The sequence below is a fragment of the Mauremys reevesii genome, linkage group 23, assembly GCF_016161935.1.
Source record: "Mauremys reevesii isolate NIE-2019 linkage group 23, ASM1616193v1, whole genome shotgun sequence".
Taxonomy (NCBI): Eukaryota; Metazoa; Chordata; order Testudines; family Geoemydidae; genus Mauremys; species Mauremys reevesii.
Genome location: NC_052645.1, coordinates 8,108,756 through 8,129,038, shown reverse-complemented (window position 1 = coordinate 8,129,038; position 20,283 = coordinate 8,108,756). Strand labels below are relative to the sequence as shown.

General features: G+C 43.0%; 1 protein-coding gene across 2 annotated transcripts in view; it reads left to right on the top strand.

The window, feature by feature from the left end:
• The window catches only part of HIVEP3 (HIVEP zinc finger 3), a 413,559-nt gene that overhangs the window by 369,777 nt on the left and 23,499 nt on the right, over positions 1-20,283 (top strand). For both annotated transcript variants that reach the window (XM_039511413.1, XM_039511412.1), the window contains one exon: positions 10,019-10,194. In XM_039511413.1, the coding sequence (XP_039367347.1) occupies positions 10,019-10,194 (176 nt within the window). The remainder of the gene's footprint in view (positions 1-10,018; positions 10,195-20,283) is intronic.

The following is a 20,283-nucleotide window of genomic DNA, read 5'->3' as shown; positions in this document are numbered from 1 at the left end:
TGATTTTAAATACTAATAACCGTGTGTCTTTAGCTGGGTAACTCTACTGCTGTAATGTAATTGTTTCCATTTGTTAGTACTATCCTGCTATTACTTTTAATGCTTTCAAACAGTTCCAGTGTAATATTTATTGTGGCAGCCTAATATAAGGAAAGGATCTTCTTTTAAAATGTATTTACATGCTTTCCCCTGTCACAAATAGCAAATTAATGTGCAATGTCAATGCATCAAAAAGATAGCAATGCATAGAAAACAATACTGTTTGCTAAGGCCCATTAGCTGAGAAGCTCCTAAATAATGTTGTGAAATTAATACTAATAGCACTAGTGATTATACTGTGTCTTTCTCTCCAGTCTTAGCTGTTTGCATGAGGAATGTTTTAGTGGGTTAAGGGCCTCAGAAGCAGTTGTATGCATGTGGAAAGGTTTTCTCTCCTGGGCTTGGCCCGACATCTTCATGGATGGTGCAGTATCACATACAGCAATAGCCATCATTGCCGTATGTAAATAGCTCTTGACATCTTTAATGTGCTATCGGCATGTTCAGTAATGAATGAAGACAGGACCCAATCCTGCATGCCTCACTCGATGAAGTAATCCTACTACTCCTGTGGCATGACTCACGGGTGAGGTCAGCAGGACCTCGTCTTTTATATGACGGTGTCAGACCGTCACATGTAGCCCTATGTGGTGATGTCATCCCACTTAGAATTCTGCTGCAAAACTTGGGGAATAGCTTTTTTCCCCCTCCCTCTGTGTCTTCAATTTTTACCAGGTGTCTGAAACAACAGTAAGGCCTGATCAAGCAGTCAGGGTGGGGAGGGACGGTCAGGGAAGCTTGATCAAAAGGCCCAAGTGGAAATCAAATAAATTAGCTTTCAATAAACTCCAGTTTGCCAGTCTTAGCTCATAAAGATTCTTTTCTCTGCCAGCACAGGGGTTCTGGGATGACTTCTCCTAAGATACAGGCCATTCTTTAAGCCTCCCCACGTGAGGCTACATGGTCTAAAATGCGTTTATCTTCCTGGCAATCGTGTTTTTTGGAGGTGAGGTGCACCCATATGGGCCACTCTGGTCAAAGGCAGCAGCTATGTGTAATGATCTCATAGTTGTTTTGTAATAGGACTGAGCTACAGCAGGATCATCAGTGAAATAGTCAGTGTCCAATAGATTGTTTTCACTTGGGCCTTAGCAACTACAGAACTATCTACCAAGGGAACACAATAAACCCTTCTCTTTTTTATTTCTCCTGAGCTGGCTAGTGCCTGCCCTGAAAAAGGTTAGAGTTCCCCCAAGGGAGCTGAGCCTCAAAGTCTGAGCAACACTTGTGATGGCATATTTAGCCTAGCCAGTTCTAACCGTATCTCTAAATGCCCTGTTAGTAGCAATTAATAGTGTAAAACCTGACCCATGGCAGCTGAAGTAGAAAGTAAATTCATCTGAAGATATGGTCAGACCATCTTAATCTACTGCAGTTTGCAGCTATGTTTCATTTCATGGAATCGTAGAAGTTAGAGATGGCAGAGACCTTTTATATCATCCAGTCCATCTACTCACTCAATGCATAGTTGTTCCCTGTTGGATATTCACTAGCATCTTGACTTGTCTGTCTTAAATATCCCGAGTTGTGGTGCTTCCACCACTTCCCTTTAGAGCCCATATTTGCAACCGAATGGATCTAATGTTAACCCAGGTCTCCTGACTCCTAGTCGTGTATTCTGTCTCCCAGTGCAGGCTACCCCCTTCAAATAGATAAACTAAACCCTGTATTTGGAATGAATTAAGCACTGAATAAAGCCAGAGACCAGCACCTGTTACATGTTACCAAAGGAGGATGAAGTTACATAGACTTTGAGAATGCAGTTCTGTGTATTCTCAGTACATGAAAAGCTCATCGAATGGCCACTGCGGAATGGAGCTACATGTGGTTACATCGTCATTTGTGCAGAGGAGGCACCATCCAGGCAGCAAGGTCTAAAAGTAGACCTGCCAGATTGTATGTGGTCTTCAGATACATATGGGCCCGTCTTGCCATCTCTCCATTTGGTCCTGGTGGGCAGATGGGACTGAAACATACAAGGAGCCTGATCACTGCAGTGCTCCAGAGAGCAAGCTGTATTTTGAATGTTGTAACCCTGTCTGACATCAAATTAAAAGGAAAGGGCAAATCCTTCTCTGTCCTTTGCTTTTACAGAGAGCCCCAGATACAGCGATATCAGAGCAGTGTGCTGTGGCTAGGGGTAGGAGCATGGAATTCAGTGGCTGTACCAGCCTCTCCCACCCTCACCCCATAATGTGTGTGTGTGCATACAATTTTTGCAGACACTCGTGAACATTGAAGCTGCACTAGTGTCTGTGACACAACCTGTGGGGAAATTTTATTTCCCTCAATCCCTGTGGGAACCCCCTTAGCTAAAACCAGCTACTCAGCCTTGTGATCGTTAGAGGGCCTAACTGCAATCAGGCTCCAGTTGTTCTTGGTGCTATATTAACACATAATCATAGAATCATAGAATTCAAGATCAGAAGGGACCATTATGATCATCTAGTCTGACCTCCTGCAAGATGCAGGCCACATAAGCCGATCCACCCACTCATGAACTAATTCTCTCCCTTGACTCTGCTGTTGAATGCTCCAAATCGTGCTTTAAAGACTTCAAGTAGCAGATAATCCACCAGCAAGCGACCCCTGCCCCATGCTTCGGAGGAAGGCGAAAAACCTCCAGGGCTACTGCCAATCTACCCTGGAGGAAAATTCCTTCCCGACCCCAAATATGGCGATCAGCTGAACCCCGAGCACGCGGGCAAGACTCTCCAGCCAGACCCTCTGGAAAAGGCTAACAATATCCCAACATTGACCCTTTGTACTAATTACCAGTGTGGCACGTTATTGACCTATTGACTAAACCCATTATCCTATCATACCATCTCCTCCATAAACTTATCCAGCTTAATCTTAAAGTCATGGAGGTCCTTCGCCCCCACTGTTTCCCTCGGTAGGCTGTTCCAGAATTGCACTCCTCTGATGGTTAGAAACCTTCATCTAATTTCAAACCTAAATTTCCTAACTGACAATTTATATCCGTTTGTCCTCGTGTCCACATTAGCACTGAGCTGAAATAATTCCTCTCCTTCCCTGGTATTTATCCCTCTGATATATTTAAAGAGTGTATAATGGAAGACAGTCCCTGCCCCAAAGAGCTTACGTTCTAAATAGACAAGACAGGAAAAGGATGGGCAAAAGGAAATCCTGTTCCCACTCTACAGATGGACTTGAGGTTTGATGGTGAGTGGCCCAGACGGGATGATGGGATTGTTTTGGTGTTGCATGCTTTTTCAGTGGCTAGTGCTTGATTCAGGACCAAGCAAAAATACATTTATAATAGACTTTCTTTTTGGGCTAGGTCCAATTTGTCTGACTTCAGTCCTGTTCATCTGAGATAATTGCCCCTCGAGGTTTGATTGGAGATCAGGGAGTACTGTCTACAACACACATATTTCAATATTATAGGAGGGAACTATGAGTCTGGAGTCCAAGTTCCCATACCCGCCTCAGCCACTGACTTGCTGGGCCCTATTTCCCACCTTGTAAAACTGGGATTATAAAAGGAGATACTGAGGCTTGCTTGGTTATGAACTGATTTGAGCTCCTAGTTGACAGCTGTCTGGAAATGCCACGAAATATATTTCTTAATGTTTATAATAATACTTAGCAATGCATTTATTAAAGAGCTGGAAATGGGGTTAATCAAGAGGCAAAATTTGCAGATGACACAACATTAAATAGGTTAGTCAAGACCAGAGAAAACTGTGAGCAACTTCAGAGGAGCAAAAGTCGGGTTAATGGACAACATGATGAGAGGTGGAATGCAGTGCTGAGAAATGCTAAGTCGTGCATATTGGAGGCGATAATTTGAACTACTCATTCACCGTACTGGGTTCCCTGGGCATCATTGTGGGCAACTCAGCGATGAGCTCTGCTCAGTCTACAGTAACATTCCAAAAACAAACAAAATGAAAGGTAACAAATTCAAACCTGATAAAGGAAATACTATTTCATAGACTCATAGACTTTAAGGTCAGAAGGGACCATTATGATCATCTAGTCTGACCTCCTACACAACGCAGGCCACAGAATCCCACCCATCCACTTCTATAACAAACCCTTAACCTATGTCTGAGTTATCGAAGTCCCCAAATTGCGGTTTGAAGACCTCAAGCTGCAGAGAATCCTCCAGCAAGTGACCCGTGCCCCATGCTGCACAGGAAGGCGAAAAACCTCCAGGGCCTCTGCCAATCTGCCCTGGAGGAAAATTCCTTCCCGACCCCAAATATGGCGATCAGTTAAACCCTGAGTATGTGGGCAAGACTCACCAGCCAGCACCCAGGAAAGAATTCTCAGTAGTAACTCAGATCCCACCCCATCTAACATCCCATCACAGACCACTGGGCATATTTACCTGCTGATAATCAAAGATCAATTGCCAAATTAATTGCCAAAATTAGGCTATCCCATCATACCATCCCCATCATAAACTTATCAAGCTTAGTCTTAAAGCCAGATGTCTTTTGCCCCCACTACTCCCCTTGGAAGGCTGTTCCAGAACTTCACTCCTCTAATGGTTAGAAACCTTTGTCTAATTTCAAGTCTAAACTTCCTAGTGTCCAGTTTATATCCATTTGTTCTTGTGTCCACATTGTTACTAAGCTTAAATAATTCCTCTCCCTCCCTAATATGAATCCCTCTGATATATTTATAAAGAGCAATCATATCCCCCCTCAACCTTCTTTTGGTTAGGCTAAACAAGCCAAGCTCTTTGCGTCTCCTTTCATAAGACAGGTTTTCCATTCCTCGGATCATCCTAGTAGCCTGTCTCTGTACCTGTTCCAGTTTGAATTCATCCTTCTTAAACATGGGAGACCAGAACTGCACACAGTATTCCAGATGAGGTCTCACCAGTTCCTTGTATAACGGTACTAACACCTCCTTATCTTTGCTGGAAATACCTCGCCTGATGCATCCTAAAACCGCATTAGCATTTTTTACGGCCATATCACATTGGCAGCTCATAGTCATCCTGTGATCAACCAATACTCCGAGGTCCTTCTCCTCCTCTGTTACTTCCAACTGATGCAGCCCCAATTTATAACTAAAATTCTTGTTATTAATCCCTAAATGCATGACCTTGCACTTTTCACTATTAAATTTCATTCTATTACTATTACTCCAGTTTACAAGGACATCCAGATCTTCCTGTATGATATCCCGGTCCTTCTCTGTGTTAGCAATACCTCCCAGCTTTGTGTCATCCGCAAACTTTATTTCACCCAGTGCGCAATTAATCTGTGGAACTCATTGCCACAAAACATCATGAAGACCAAAAAGCTTAGCAGTAGTAAAAAAGGAATTACACATTTATATGGCTAACGAACACATCCAGAGCTATACTAGTAAATATTACAAATTAAACAAGAATTGCAAAAGGGATATAAATCCTCATGCTTTAAGGTAGCAGCCAATCTCCAAGAGGGTTAGGAGGAAACTTTCTCTGTGCGCAGATTATCCCATAACTGCCCATTGCAGCATTTCTAGCAGCCTTCCTTGAAACATCTCGGGCCTGTGTTATGCTGGAGGTCAGAGGAGATGGTCATAATGGTCCTTCTGGTGTTAAAATCTATGAGTCTGGCACTTGCCACTACTGCTGAAAGGATACTGGCCTAGGAGTCCCAGCTATGGCAATTCCTGTGTTCGGAATCATATCTGTATGTGAAGTCTAACGTGCATGTTTCTCAAGCAAAGGTTACTTTTCTAAAACGCAATAATAAGCTCATCCTTCATCTTTCATTTTGTTGCTTTAAAGGGGCCCTTTCCAAGATTAGACTGGCCAAACAATGGTCATTTAGCCTCACAGGTTTCAAATCCTTTTAATATGGTGTGGAAACCATGGCACCATCGGAGATTTAAGTTGCTTACTGTAGGATTATGAGTTCCAAAGCGCTCTGGAAAAGAAGCACAAACTTGCTGACACAAACTTAAACTGTGAGTAGTGGAGGAGTCTGGTTACAGTAAATGCTACGGAGCAGGAAGGGTCCCTTGTTGAGGGTAAACCCTTAAGTGAAGTGGTCTGTCATTGATTTGTCTGTCTGATGCAAATTATGTGAACATAGACCCACAAAGAAAGGCAGCAGTAGCCTCCTAGTGTAATTACCTCCACAAACATGTCACTCTCTCGGTAGCAGTTACAGGGCATTTTCAGCACACTTTATTTGGATTGGTTGGTTTTGGTTTTGTTTAGCTTGTTTAAGGTTCTCTGTTTCTCTGGCCCCCGTCAGGATGTACTAAATGAGCGGGACAGAAAGCCCTTCCTCCTAGGCGGACTCAGCCTCAGTGAGTGTCAGATAAGCTGCAGTGTCTAATTTCAGATCAAATTGTGTGTCACTTTGTCCAGGAGAAGTCAGCCACTGATATCGTTCACGAGGCTAACAAAGGAGTTACTCAACAGCTCTATGTTAGAGCGTAATTAAGAATAGCACAAGTACATGGCTGATAAAGGAGCAATTTTGGTTTTGAAATGGCAGTGTGATGTATTACACAGAATAATGACAGAAAGAATTGAATAGCAGGAGGGAGCATGGAAAATGGTTAAAGCAGGGGACGGGGAATCCGGGCTCCCAGCTCTTCCACTGAATCACTGAGTGAATGAACAAGAGCCACTGGACAGCTTTGTCTATTGCTTTTGGATGCCTTCGTTTGGGGTTATGTAAAAGTACAGATTTATCAAACTTCTTATGCGGATCTGAAACATGGACGTTGCTTAAACAGGAGGCTGGAGGCATTTCATATGCATTGTCAGCAGCCACTACTGGGCATAAGATGGTTTGATTTTATCAGCAATAGGGATGTGTTATTGAGAACTGGTCTTGAGAGGATTGAAGGCGTCATCAGTCACCGCTGGCTGGCCATGTAGTCCCCCTCACAGATAAAGTCCCCTCACCTGAAGCTCTGAAGATCAGACTTGAGGTCAGGAGGAGACATTGCCCAGCCACCGACAGGCAGTGTTCACATGGTCATCCAGGATTAATTTGACTGCACCAGGTCAGTAATAACCCTGTGCAGCTTTTAGATGTCTGAAATAAAGTCATACAATTTGGCCATTGACATTTGGTGCGACAGACCCTCACTGTCTCAGCATGTTGTTAGTTTTAGGTTTCTAACTGGAGACTCTTAGGTATGCTGGGCACCCAAAATTAGTAGATGCTCTCCAGATACTGGCTTTATCTAGGCCAATGCTCAGTACCTCTAGCAAAATAGCTAAAGTATACTGATTGCCCTAATATCTTCAGCATTGCCTTTGTAAGTAGATGGCATTACCCCAGTAGTCCTTATGCTACCGCTATCTCAGATACACCTCTAATATCATGGTATCATTCATTGCTTATAAAAGAATCTGTAAAGATGTAGTGGCACGCGATGTGCCTGTGTCACAGGGGAGTAGTGAGAATATCAGTAAATGTTCATAAGGTGCCTGCTATTTAAATGCATGTCAGATGGCAACCCCTCCTCAGCCCCGTTTTGAACAAGCAACCGTGACATTTCTAAGTATCCTCAATCTTCCCCACTTCCTGTAAAAAAAAAATAAAAAATTAGGAGATCATTGATTATCATGAAACCATGTGTTTGACAATGTTTCAGTGTACTGCACAGCTCCTTCTAAGGGGAAAGGATGCGGGACTGACAGAATTACTCTGTCGTGACTTGAAAAGACATTCTGCTTTATGCTGAGAAACTTCACTGCTTACCATTTTCTTACTGGAAACTTTTAGATGACTGCCCCTGGGAGTACTGGTATTCTCAATATTCGAGGCTAGACTGGATTTTCTGTGGACACCCATTTTTTCTCTTGCTTCCTCTGTTTTTGTTCCCTGCATCTACCCAAGGCTGTGTCTACACTGATATTGCTTCAGCAACACAACTGCAGAGCTGCAGTTACACCATTGTAGTGCTTCAGCGTAGATATTCACAACGGCAACAGGAGGGGGTTCTCCTTTCACTGTAGTTAATCCACTTCTACAACAGGTGGTAGCTGGATTGAGAGAAGAATTCTTCTGTCACCCTAACGCTGTGTACATGGAGGGTTATATTGGCTTTACTATGTGTCTCAGAGGTGTGATTTTTCACATTACCTGAGCAACGTAGCTCAGTCCACCTAACTTTTTAGTGTAAAGCTGTCCCTAAGTGCTTGTCTACATGGGGATATCCAGGAAAGTTAATTCAAATTAAGTAAAGGTGTAAATTTGAAGAGGATTAGTTAAACTGCATTGTGTGAACACACTCATTCAGGATTAAAGTGGCCTTAATTTGGTTAATTTCAAAGTGAATTAAACTAAACCAAATTAAGGCCACTTTAATTCTGAATAACAGCATTCACACAGGCATTTAATGTGGTTTAGTTAATCCACTTCTAAGGTCACACCTTTAGTTAATGTGGATTAATTTTCCTGAACCTCCCCGTGTAGACAAGCCCTAAATTACTTCTGTGGCCACTCATTGGTGTATCTGAGCCTCTGACTGTCTTTTAAACATAGTTATGCTCAGAACTCTCCTATGAGGTAGGGAAGTATTGTTATCCCCATTTTACAAGTGAAAAGCGGAGCCAGGAAACACTACGTGATTTATCCAAGATCTCACAGGAAGTCTCTAGCAGTGCAGGGAATTAAACCTAGGTCTTGTGAGTTCACAGATAGCACCCTAGCCACTGAACCAACATTGTCAGACCGCTTCAGTACTCAGCTTTGAATTCCTCTGGGTTTCTATAGTACAAATATTTTGTAAGGTTAATCACACCTTCATTTATCTAAGCACCCAAGCTACTCATGACAAAGTAGCTCCATGCTGCCATTCCTGCTCCATTCCTCTTCAGTGATGACGACATTTTCCCCTTTGTAGTTTTGACGTTAGTCTTTGTTGACCGAGATATTAAAAAGTGATTAGTGGTTTGGGGTGATTCAATCTGTGGGTTCCCCACTTGAGACTCTTTAAGGAGCCCTGATTTTCAGAGAGTGGATGTTCTGCATATCCTGAAAATGAGACCTCTTCAATGTGCCTCAATGGGACACCCAAAAATTGAGGCACCCAAAATCACTAGTCACTTTTAAAATCTTGGTCTATTATTATTGTATTTATCTGATGAGATCAATTTGATGTTTCTCTGCTCTTCTTCCATTTGCTGAACTGCAAGAGGCAGGTGACTTCTGTGACTCTCACAAATTTTGCTCATACCCACCTCACAGTAACTGTCCCATTGTGCTAATGGGTGGGCTGAAGGTACATGACTTTGTAATAAGAAGGAAGGCTGTACAGTCTAATACTTTCAGACAAACATTGTTCCTCACTCTGAGCCAGTGGGGAAGGAACCTGGGGCCTTGGAGCCTAATTTTCTGTGCTAGCACAATGTGTTACAGAATTTGATTTTTCTTGTCTCTGATATATTTTGGATAGGTTTTGTCCCCAAATCCCAGCTAGAATTTATCTGGGATACAGCTGATCATCGAAGAGAAGCTATTTTAGGTGGTATAGTAGCAAGTCATGCATATTTTTGGATAGGTCTGAAGAAGCGGCTGACAGTTTTCAGGAAGATGAGATTGCGAGGCAAATAACTGGATTATGGTCAACTCCCCCAGTTTGCCTGGGTTTGTGAGTGGGGAGGGCACTAGGAAGTTCATATCACCCTGTAGCTCTGTCAGACATTTTGCTAAATGCCTCAATGGACATGAAGGAAGGGCAGCTGTAGATTATTAAACCTTATTCCAGGGGGAGAGGCGTTTGACTCAAATGGGCTTAAGAGCTGGAACATACTGTGTGTTTAGCCTAATTATTCATAGCTGGTGACTCTGGGTAAATTGCTAGTTCAGCCTTTCGCCTCTGGTGTCGATAACGTGCTGAATTAATTTAGGAAAGTTACTACTTCTTTTGAGGTGGGAATCTTTTTTTTTTTTATCATGACACCTGTTGCTCATAGGTACAAATCAAACGAAGAGTATGTGTATGTGCGAGGCCGCGGAAGAGGGAAGTATGTATGTGAGGAATGTGGAATTCGCTGCAAGAAACCCAGCATGCTGAAGAAACACATTCGCACGCACACAGACGTCAGGCCATACGTCTGCAAGTACTGTAACTTTGCATTTAAAACCAAAGGTAAGAGACAGTCAGCTCCTAGCTCCTCTTCTTAGTGTATTGACTTACTGATCAAACCTACATGGGGGCACTAGTAACAGGGAAGGAAGGGCCTTCCTTGATTCTGGAAAACCCTAGGATTTGGTGGGGCGGTGGCAAGAGAAATCTGTAATTGGCTGAAATTGTATGAACTGAACAATGCTGTGTTATGCTTGAATGCATCCTGCTGAGTCACTGCAGAAAGCAATAACCTCACTGAAGAGTTCACCTGCAGCATAGCAGCTGGGCTATGATCCAATCTGTGTTTCTAAAGAAAAAGGTCCTGAACCATGTTCCAATAGTGACTGAAGACCATTGCAAATGATTTAATTGAACAGCATCTGGCTGTGTAGGGAAACACCTTCAATTTGGGGTTCAAACACAGTCTCGTCACTTGGTTGATAATCTCTGGGTGGCTCTTCATGCTAGTGCTCTCAAAGACAATATTTGTGCTGTGTATTATCATCTTTCCCCCTTGCATGTGGCTGCAGCAGAATATGCATCATCTCAGATCAGTTCTTCCCAGAAGACCATGCTTTCTAACAGGAAGCTTGCTAGTGATGCACATGCGGATTTGCAACATTTCCCACCCTTAACACACCCATCGCTAACCTTCCCCAGCAAACACACCCATCAATGTCTTAATTCACATGATCAGCTGTAATGTGGAGTCATCCATCATGTGTGCTCTGGGAAAGTGACAGCACAGGAATGTTCCACCAGATGTGTAAAAATCCCCAGTTCAACAGCTTCACCGTGTGACTGGAAGCAATGCAAGCACACACAGTAAAATTCTCAATGGGCCTAAGTGACTTAGGTGCTTAAATACCATGAAATGCCAATGGGTTGTAGGCACTTTAATCATTTAAGTGCTTTTGAACATTTTACCCATAGCCACCTCTTCTGAAAGAGATTGTAAATTTTGCATGGGTTCTGTTTCTTTAATTGTAGCAGGAGAGAACAATCGGTGACCTTTGAAAGCCATTGTAAATAACTGTATAATCACATTGTAAATAACCCAGAAAACTGGACCACACTTGTAAGAAATCCCCACACTTGTCAATCAAGCAATGTTTGGGACACAATCAAGCACAGTTAACTGATTATGCAAATGGGCTCTCTGCTCCAGGGTGCACTTGATTCATCAAGTCCTCTAATATTGAAATAGGCTGAGTGGACAATACCCAGTGCTGGTGGCTTTGCCTGTCCACTCAGCTGAAGATAGTAGGTTGGTAATCACTGGAAATGTGGCAGCACTGGGGAAATAATGAATTTGAAGCTAAATTCTCCTTTCAATGCACATAGCAGATCTGAGTTCCTGCTTTCCCCATGCCCCTGGAGCTCCCAGGTTTATCTTCAGACTCATTTCTCCTTCCTTTTTCTACTTATTCATTGCCTTCTTTCTCTTTTCCTCTTGCTTTGTTCCTCTCCTCTGAGGTTTTCCCTGGAGATGGGAGAAGTCTCTTTAGCTGCTTTCATTTCTTGCCTCCTTAATTTCTGTTAGGCTTTTTCTTTGTTATGCTGGAATCAAACCATCGTTCTTACCATCTCTCCAGCTGCTTTCTCTTCCCACAACTATGCCATCCTGAAACATAGAAGCCTTCAGTATACATTATGACAGTGGCCTTTTTGAAAGGGGCTGTCACCTAAAAGGTCTTTCCCCCTTCAAAAAAACCTCTTCAGCTTCAGCAAGTCAGCACTGAGGAAAACAGGGAGGAAGTCAGCATTGAGGAAAACAAATGCTAGGGTTTAAGGGCAAAACTATTGTATCTCCCTTCAGTTACATGAATGCATAGATCATAAATTGGAGTGGTCAGAACTCTTGTGGATCTGCATGCTTGTGAAATGTAGTTCATGTTGATAACCTCAAAATTGCTTGAAAATTGATTCCTTGCTGGAAGTGGGGTTATAGTGAGAAAGCTGGGTATGTCAAATGGACATCTTTTTATTCAGTATAACTGCTCCCTGTGCATCTCTGAATCACAGCCGCTTGCTCTACTGATGCAGACATGCAGAATTCAACACAATTACAGGAGACCCTGTAACATGGACTAGCAACATGATCATTGGCTAAACTCCATTTGAGGAATCTTTGTGACTGGTGACAAGTCCAAGGCACAAAGTACCCAGCTTGACTCTCAGATCCCAGAGGGAGTTTCCAGGACTGGTGATTACAAAGCTCATCTTTAATACTTATAAACTGAGTGCATTTGGGTCATGATTTCACAAATAACCTCTCTGTTCTTTGGTGTGGTTTTGTAACTGCAATTAATTGCAGGGTGCAGGCTACCTGGGTGCACTTGCAAAAATGCAGGCTGAGTAGAAGCCCTTTTAAAAATCAGTTCTCTAGGTGTACTTTTGACCTTCAGTATAAAACACAAGAGGGGTATCTATAGAGCTGTCTTCAATTCAGCTATTGTAGGTCTCCTCAGCATGACCCAATGCTCTAAACATTCAAGTAGGCTGAAGGCATTTCAAGTTTACTTATTTTTAGAAGGATCACTGGCTTGCTAAAAATCCTATTAAAAAAAAACAAACAACCTTATCTGTGTTACAGAAATGAGTAGCAATTATTCAGAGTGGAACACTTGTTAATATGCTTTTCACTATTTATCACATTTGTTTACCTTTTGCATTTCTTTCAGTATGGAAAATGTTGTAATATTTGGGTGGCAAAACCTGCAGGGAACTGTTTTTTTGGGCAATTGTCGATCCAAACTGGATCCTGGTTTACACGTATGAGGTCTAATCAGGAGCCTGATGAACACACCGAGACCTTCAACACGTATGCCTAGGCAAGAATATGGAGTAGTGGAGGCTGCCCTAGAACTACCGTCCCCTTTTAGAACATTGAGACAGAGTCTGAAGGCCAGACCAAGTCCAGACGTTCAGTGCCTCAATGGTTGTAGCTTCTGCCAGAGAACAACAGCTTAGAATTGCTGCTGAGTGCCTAGCGCCCCGGTTAGGGTGCGTTTCTGTTAGGGTGATGTCCCTTAGTCTTACTCCAACCAAGGAATACCCACAGGGCAGTGGGGCTAGAGTTCTGAAAGGCACCTTATAGTCACCTTACTCTGAAGGTTGGTTCTGGGTGTGACTGGAGGGTCTGGTGGCAACATGATGGGGCTACTGGTGGCGGGGTAGCTCCTATAAAATACCACAATGCTGCAACCTTCAGAGAAATGTTTATTAGTTTAAGAAAATAATCTTGGAGGTTTTATTTTTTAATTCATGGAAACATTTTGTTTGAAAATATGGGCTGTAAAGGTTTATGTCAGAAAGCCAAACTTCTGGATCAAGTTTAAATGTGTGTCTTTTAATATGGTGCCTTTACCTACAGTCTTATGGGCAGTTAGTATCACTATATTAACAATCCCCAAATAAAAGCATTGCCAGGGCCTTTGCGGAGGTTAACAGGCTTCTTGCCAGGCAGCAGGTGAGAAGAAATTGCTCTCAAATGATTGTCTGTCTTGGGAGGGTGACGAAAGGCTTTTCCTCTGACTACTGGTTTCCTGATGGGTTTGGAGGATGGGGGAGCTACAACTGTTTTCTTCTTGTCACCGCTATCAAAACCCCATCTTTGTTAGGCTAGGAACTGCCCCCTCGTTCACCTTTTGACTTTTGATCTTTTCTAGGCCATAGATTAGTGTTGGATCTTTAATTTTTGCCCAGCACAGATAGAATTCCATTCCACGCCCATTCTTTGCTCTTGTTCACCAATCACATTAGCCTCTCACATTCTGATTGGCTGAGCTTCCTAAGCTGTCTGAATAAACTACATTGAACAACTTACTGTGGTCCATGCCACTACGTTTGCCTACGTTTATCGTGGTTACAAGGGACAAAGACATTTCTATTAAAGTAAAATCTGCTCAGGTAACGGACCTGTTGACGGAAGATATTAATTTGATAGTCTAGTCCAGTCACAGTTTCCAGATACCAGACTACTTCATGTCCTGAGACATATTATTCCTTTAAGTAATTACACTGCAATTCCTTAAATGAGAGTGTGACAGTTATTGAAGTTATTGAACATATTAATATATTAAATGCAAAAAAACAAATTAAATGCAATGTTATGGTTGTACAGTTTATTATTACTGGGCCAGCAGACTCAATTGTATGCTAGGCCTGTTTCAGAAACTACAGAATCAATCCAGCTGGCTAAAAGCTCAGGAAGAATTAACTGGTATTACAATAGATATATAGATTGAAAAGGTGTCATAACACCTTGATGTGCTGAGGCATTTTCTAAACATTTGGAAAAAAGTTTAGAAAGTGACTGAGCCATTTCAGAATGTTCTCAGGCAACCTTTCAAGACCAGTGGTGCTGGAACAGTTTTTATGGTGGGGGTGCTGAAGGCGGAAACCATGTATCTGGGTTGTTATTACTACTTCGAGCCAGAGGTGCAGCAGCATCCCCAGCACCCTAGTTGCAGCACCTACCCCTTCCCCCCCACACACACAGTAATTCACCAAGTTCTGTTGGTGTGAAGATAAAGAGTAAATGTCTCTATATTCTCTAGTGCAATTGGAAGTGTCAGTGGCATTGGAAATGAGCAAATATCCCGACAGTCCATGAATGAATTTCAGTAGCATGTCATCAGTGAGAGACTGTTTTGTAGACTGAGAAATGGTCAGAAAACACTGGCATTAAGGAGAATAGCAGAACAAGAAAAAAATGTCTAGCAGTTAAAGCCAGACACATTCAAATGAGAGACAAGGCACGTTTTTAACTGTAATGGTATTTAACCATTGGAACAAACTACCCAGGAGAGTGATGGATTCTCCATCTCTTGAAGTCTTCAGATCACGACTGAATGCCTCCGTGGAACATATGCTTTTATTGGGCTCAGTACAGGAGTAACTGGATGAAATTCTATAGCCTGTGTTATATACGAGGCCAGTCTTAGATAATCCAATTGTCCCTTCTGGCCTGAAAATCTATGAATATGGACAATTTGTTAGTCTCTAAGGTGCCACAAGTACTTCTCGTTCTTTTTTTTAATAATAATAATAATAATAATAATAATGTTTTTTTTTAATGAAATTCTCGTCTAGATGCAGTGGTATAAAATAGACTGTTCCTTTTCTTGTGTTCCCAGTGAGTGAAATTCATCTCTGTGCAGAAATTAGATCAAGGCCAATTCATCACATAAGTGCCACGAAAGTCCTTTTCTGAGGGCTTACATGGGGGTTAGGTGGTAAACAGGCTTATTGATGATCCTCTGCATAGAGGTGGATCTCATTCTTTGTCTGTAAAGAGGGAGTCCTGCTGCTGCTGGCTGTAGCAGAGGTGTTGTGATATTCCTTGTACACTCTCTTCAGTAATGTCCAGGGGAAGTGGTTATGATCCCTGTCGCAGTTGCACCTTGGCTTTGCACACTCAGCATTTTTCATGGTGCACGTTTAACAGAAGAAGGAGAAAATGTGACATAGGTGCAGTGTGACCAAGTGAAAGTTGCTCTAGGACTCTTAACTTTTCCATTACCTACTTTTTGTTTTAATTCTGCAACCTGACTGGGGCATTAATGAAGTTTACTGAATTTAATTTCCCTGATGGATTTTAAAGAAATGGCTTCCAACCCCTCTAAACTGCTTTAAGGATTTAAGGAGGCACAAGTGTTCTGTCTTAAGGCAGCACAAGCACTTAAGCTGCTTTAAGTCTTAAATAAGACCCTATAACAGCACAGGAGCTAAGAATATACAGGGACAATGAGGCATTTCTGAAAGCACATGTGCAGAATAGCTCTGTATTGGGATTGCTCTGTCAGACTCAGATTTAGCAAGATTTTGCTGCTTCAACATTTTCAGTGGTTCATTATTTTATTTGGAGCTGGCCAATTTATTTCCAACCTAAGAATACTCTTGAGAAAACTCCTCACTGTGGATGGCTTACCTGCCTAATTTTCAGTGTAATCATTATACTATCCAATATAAATATCTTCCTCTATCTCTCTCTATCTCATGCCCACGCCTTCATATTTATTTTTTCGTTCTTTCCAAGGAAGCCATGGTAAGTTGAATCAGTTAGTAGCCAGTGCTTGTCTAGGCACCAAATAGCTGTGAATCCCTCCTCCTGTGGTTCTTTCTCTTAGTCATTACTCAGGCAATCACCTGTTGCTTTCAGTGGGAATTTGCCTGAGTGAGGACATCAGAATTTGATTCTTCTAGCATTAGTTAAGGGGGTCTAAAAACACCAACAAATTTCCAGAAGAACTTTGAAAAACAACGTCATATTATTCTGCCAGTTGCTCTAAAAATAATGGTCCAGTTTCTCATTGGTGTAAATCGGCGTAGCTCTGTTGACATGCATGGAGCCATGCTAATTTACACTAGCTGGGCCAGTGAGGGGCATCCACATTTTCTCAGATGACAGGAGAAATCTTGCTCTTCTGTTCCCCATCCTCTCTCCAGGCTACTAGTTCAGACTTCTGGCTATAAGAAGGTATTTTTCAAGGAATGAAGTACCACCGTTATGATAGGGCAGCATTGTACCTACTAACATCTGATAAGCCAAACAGGAAGAACTGCCCTCCCACACCTGCTGCTGAATAGGGACGGGATTTTACATCCTATCCGGCCTCAACATATTCAGAAGCAAGTCAATTAAATGAGGCTCTTTTGACTTTCCCTCCAAGGGGTATGTATTCAGAAATTGATGCTGGAATTGCACCTGCCCAAGCTGCACATACACCTCAATTCCAAGTGCATGCCACATAACTGAGCACACACATTGCCCATTTCATGCACAAATGTGAGATTTGCACACACATTTTTGCAGGCGCAGCTTAAGCACCAGTGTGTGAAAATATGGTCCTGTCTGACAAAAGGAGGATGAAGAGACTGAAAAGAAAGGGAAGAAGAAAAGAAGAAGGAAACACAGCATGTAAAACGCTACTTTGGTTCATTTCTATTTGATGTGAAGTTGATTTTTTTTGTCAGTATAAAAAGAGTCTTAGCACTGGCCAGATAGGGTCCTGGTGCTCGGTACAACTCCCAGTCTAGGTCAGCTCACACTGGAAAGCTTTGGCAGCATAGCTGTGTCAGTCAGAAAAATACACCTCCTAACTGACATACCTACGCAGCAAAATCTCTAGTGTAGACGCAGCGATGCTCACAGAAAAGCTTCTGTCAGCACATCTGACGTTCACGGAAGTGTTACTATGCTGGCAGAAGATCTCCCTCTGTCAGAATAGGTTACATCTGCTGGCATAACTCTGCCAGAAAATATCAGAGGGGGAGCCATGTTAATCTGGATCTGTAAAAGCGGCAAAGAGTCCTGTGGCACCTTATAGACTAACAGACGTATTGGAGCGTGAGCTTTCGTGGGTGAATACCCACTTCGTTGGATGCATGTGGTGGAAATTTCCAGAGGCAGGTATAAATATGCAGGCAAGAATCAGGCTAGAGATAACGAGGTTAGTTCAATCAGGGAGGATGAGGCCCTCTTCTAGCAGTTTCTCCTCCCTTGGTGTTCACACTTCAACTGCTAGAAGAGGGCCTCATCCTCCCTGACTGAACTAACCTCGTTATCTCTAGCCTGATTCTTGCCTGCATATTTATACCTGCCTCTGGAAATTTCCACCACATGCATCCGACGAAGCGGGTATTCACCCACGAAAGCTCATGCTCCAATACATTTGTTAGTCTGTAAGGTGCCACAGAACTCTTTGCCGCTCTGCCAGCAAAGCGTTTGTAATGTAGACAAGGCCTTAGTGGCACCTCTGGCTTGTCATCGTAGTGTGCGTGGCTGAGTGGGGATATGGCTTTTACATTGCTCCAAGGCAATTGCCTCCAGCAGATCAAGGAAGAGGGCTTCTGCAGAGTCCTCTTCAGCTAGACGCATGTTGCCTGGGGTGGAACTGGGTTAAAAACAGGTAAAATAAGATGGTGGAGCCAATGCTGCAGGCTGTAGAAGAGACACCTTGGGTGCTGTGTGATATCATATTTGCTTTTATCCCCTAAAAACAGCAAAGAGAAACATCTCTGACTGCAATATGAATAGCTGCGTATCTCTGCCAGCACTTCCAAGGGGGATTTTCAAATGGGATGAGCACCTGCTCTCACAGTGACGTTATTGAGGCTCTGGCTCTATGACCAGCTATGAGACCAACGCAGGGGTAGGCAGAGTGCAGCCTACAGACCAGATTTCAATCTGAGAAGTGGTTTCTCTCCATGGACCCTGTCTCCCTTGGCTGCACCTCCGTATTAAAGCTAGAGAGGCTGCACTCTGATGCGAATGCAGTGCAGCTCCTGGCTAACAGTCATTGCGACTCTTGGTTGGGGTATGCACCACAGGGAATCATTTTGTGAGCCAGTGAGGGGAGCACGGTAGGAGGGAAATGCTCAGCAGGCCTCTTTAGTCTAACTCTTCCTCCCAGCCCACGGTTAGCATTGCAGTAGAATTCCCGGGGTACCGCACGCTGCAGCATAACTCACAAACCTCTGAACACACAGTACATTGAAGCTGCTTCATTTCCTGTGTAAAGTCTCACCAGAAGGAACCAGATTAGGGTTATTGCAATGGTAATTGAGCATAGATGGGTCATTTGTGTCAGCTGGGGTGAGCTGCAATAATTTACTGAAGGTAGCAGCAGGGTTTCATTTACTGAGGAGCGTTGTCACTGTTGACATTTTGTTATAATTAGTTAGAATGGGTCAAATTACACAATCCCTTCTTATCCTGAACTCCAAGTCCTTGGCATTGCAGGCTCTGGCCAGCAGGAAAGCCTGTGCCATGTCATCTTGTTATGATGAAGTTGGAGAGCTCAGCTAGATACGATTGAGTCATGCTGGGAACTCACCGACCGTTGAAGGAGTTGCAGCAAGGGCATACATTTCTTCTTCTTATCAAGTTTCAGAGTAGCAGCCGTGTTAGTCTGTATCCACAAAAAGAACAGGAGTCCTTGTGGCACCTTAGAGACTAACAAATTTATTTCAGCATAAGCTTTCGTGGGCTACAGCCCACTTCTTCGGATGCATAGAATGGAACACACGGACAGAAGATATTTATACATGCAGAGAACTTGAAAAGGTTCGCTCAGTCCACGGAGGAGAGAGGAGAAGGGTAAAGAAGAGAAGAGAGGGGCAGTTTTCTTCTTTACTCCTCCCATCATTTCTCTTGCTCTTCTCCTCTTTCCCAGATCCAGGTTCCACACACTCCTAGGCTCCCTTCTCCTGGGTTTCCCTTTTCTATAAGTAGGAATAAAAACTGCTCCATTAGCCTGCTGGGAGAGACAGTTGTGGTTTTTGGAGAATTATAGAAAATAGTTACAGAAAAGACCTATAAGGCCATGTACTCCATTCCTTTACCATTCTTTTGTAGCTGTGCCTACATCATATCTTGGAGCACTTTCTCCAGGCTTGTTATAAATGTTGCAGTGTGATCATGCCCCTGCAGAGGATACCCCACAGCCCAACAGATCTCACTGTTCACTTCTCCTGATACTCAGCCTCAATATACTTTTTCTGAATCATATTTCTCACCACTAAGTACCAGTGCAAAAATGGTTTAGCGCTTTAGTCTGTGAAGTGTCATGTTTTGGGGTAAGTGGCTCCTTGCTTGGCCACTCAGCACATGCCAGAACTTCCCAGCAGCCCTCCCAGCTGAGAGACCTGGGGGTCATTTGAGAAGTGTTCACCTTTCTTTACTGCTCAGCTTCTTCTCAGGCAGTTTCAGCAGACGAGCATCTCTCTGCTTTACAGTTCTCATACTCGTCAGTTAATCAGTTACCTTGGCTAATTACTCGAGCTGATGGGAAATCTTCTGACAAAGCAGTTTTCCATTGGAAAATGCTGACTTGATGGAAGGGAAATGTTCCACGCGAACAGGTAGATTTATTGAAATTTTCAGTGGAAAGCAGCCGCTAGGCAGGCTGTCCTGCATGGTTTCCCGCCAGCTCGCGGTATTCCTGCCGGGCTGCCCAGCTCCCTGGGATCCCTTGCTTCCAGCAACTCCTCTTGACATTTTTTTTTCCTGAATGGAAATTCTGTTTCCCAGGCAGCTCTGCGATTACTTACAGTTGTATCCAAATGTTAAATCACAGGCAGACAAAGCCCCACATACTTCAG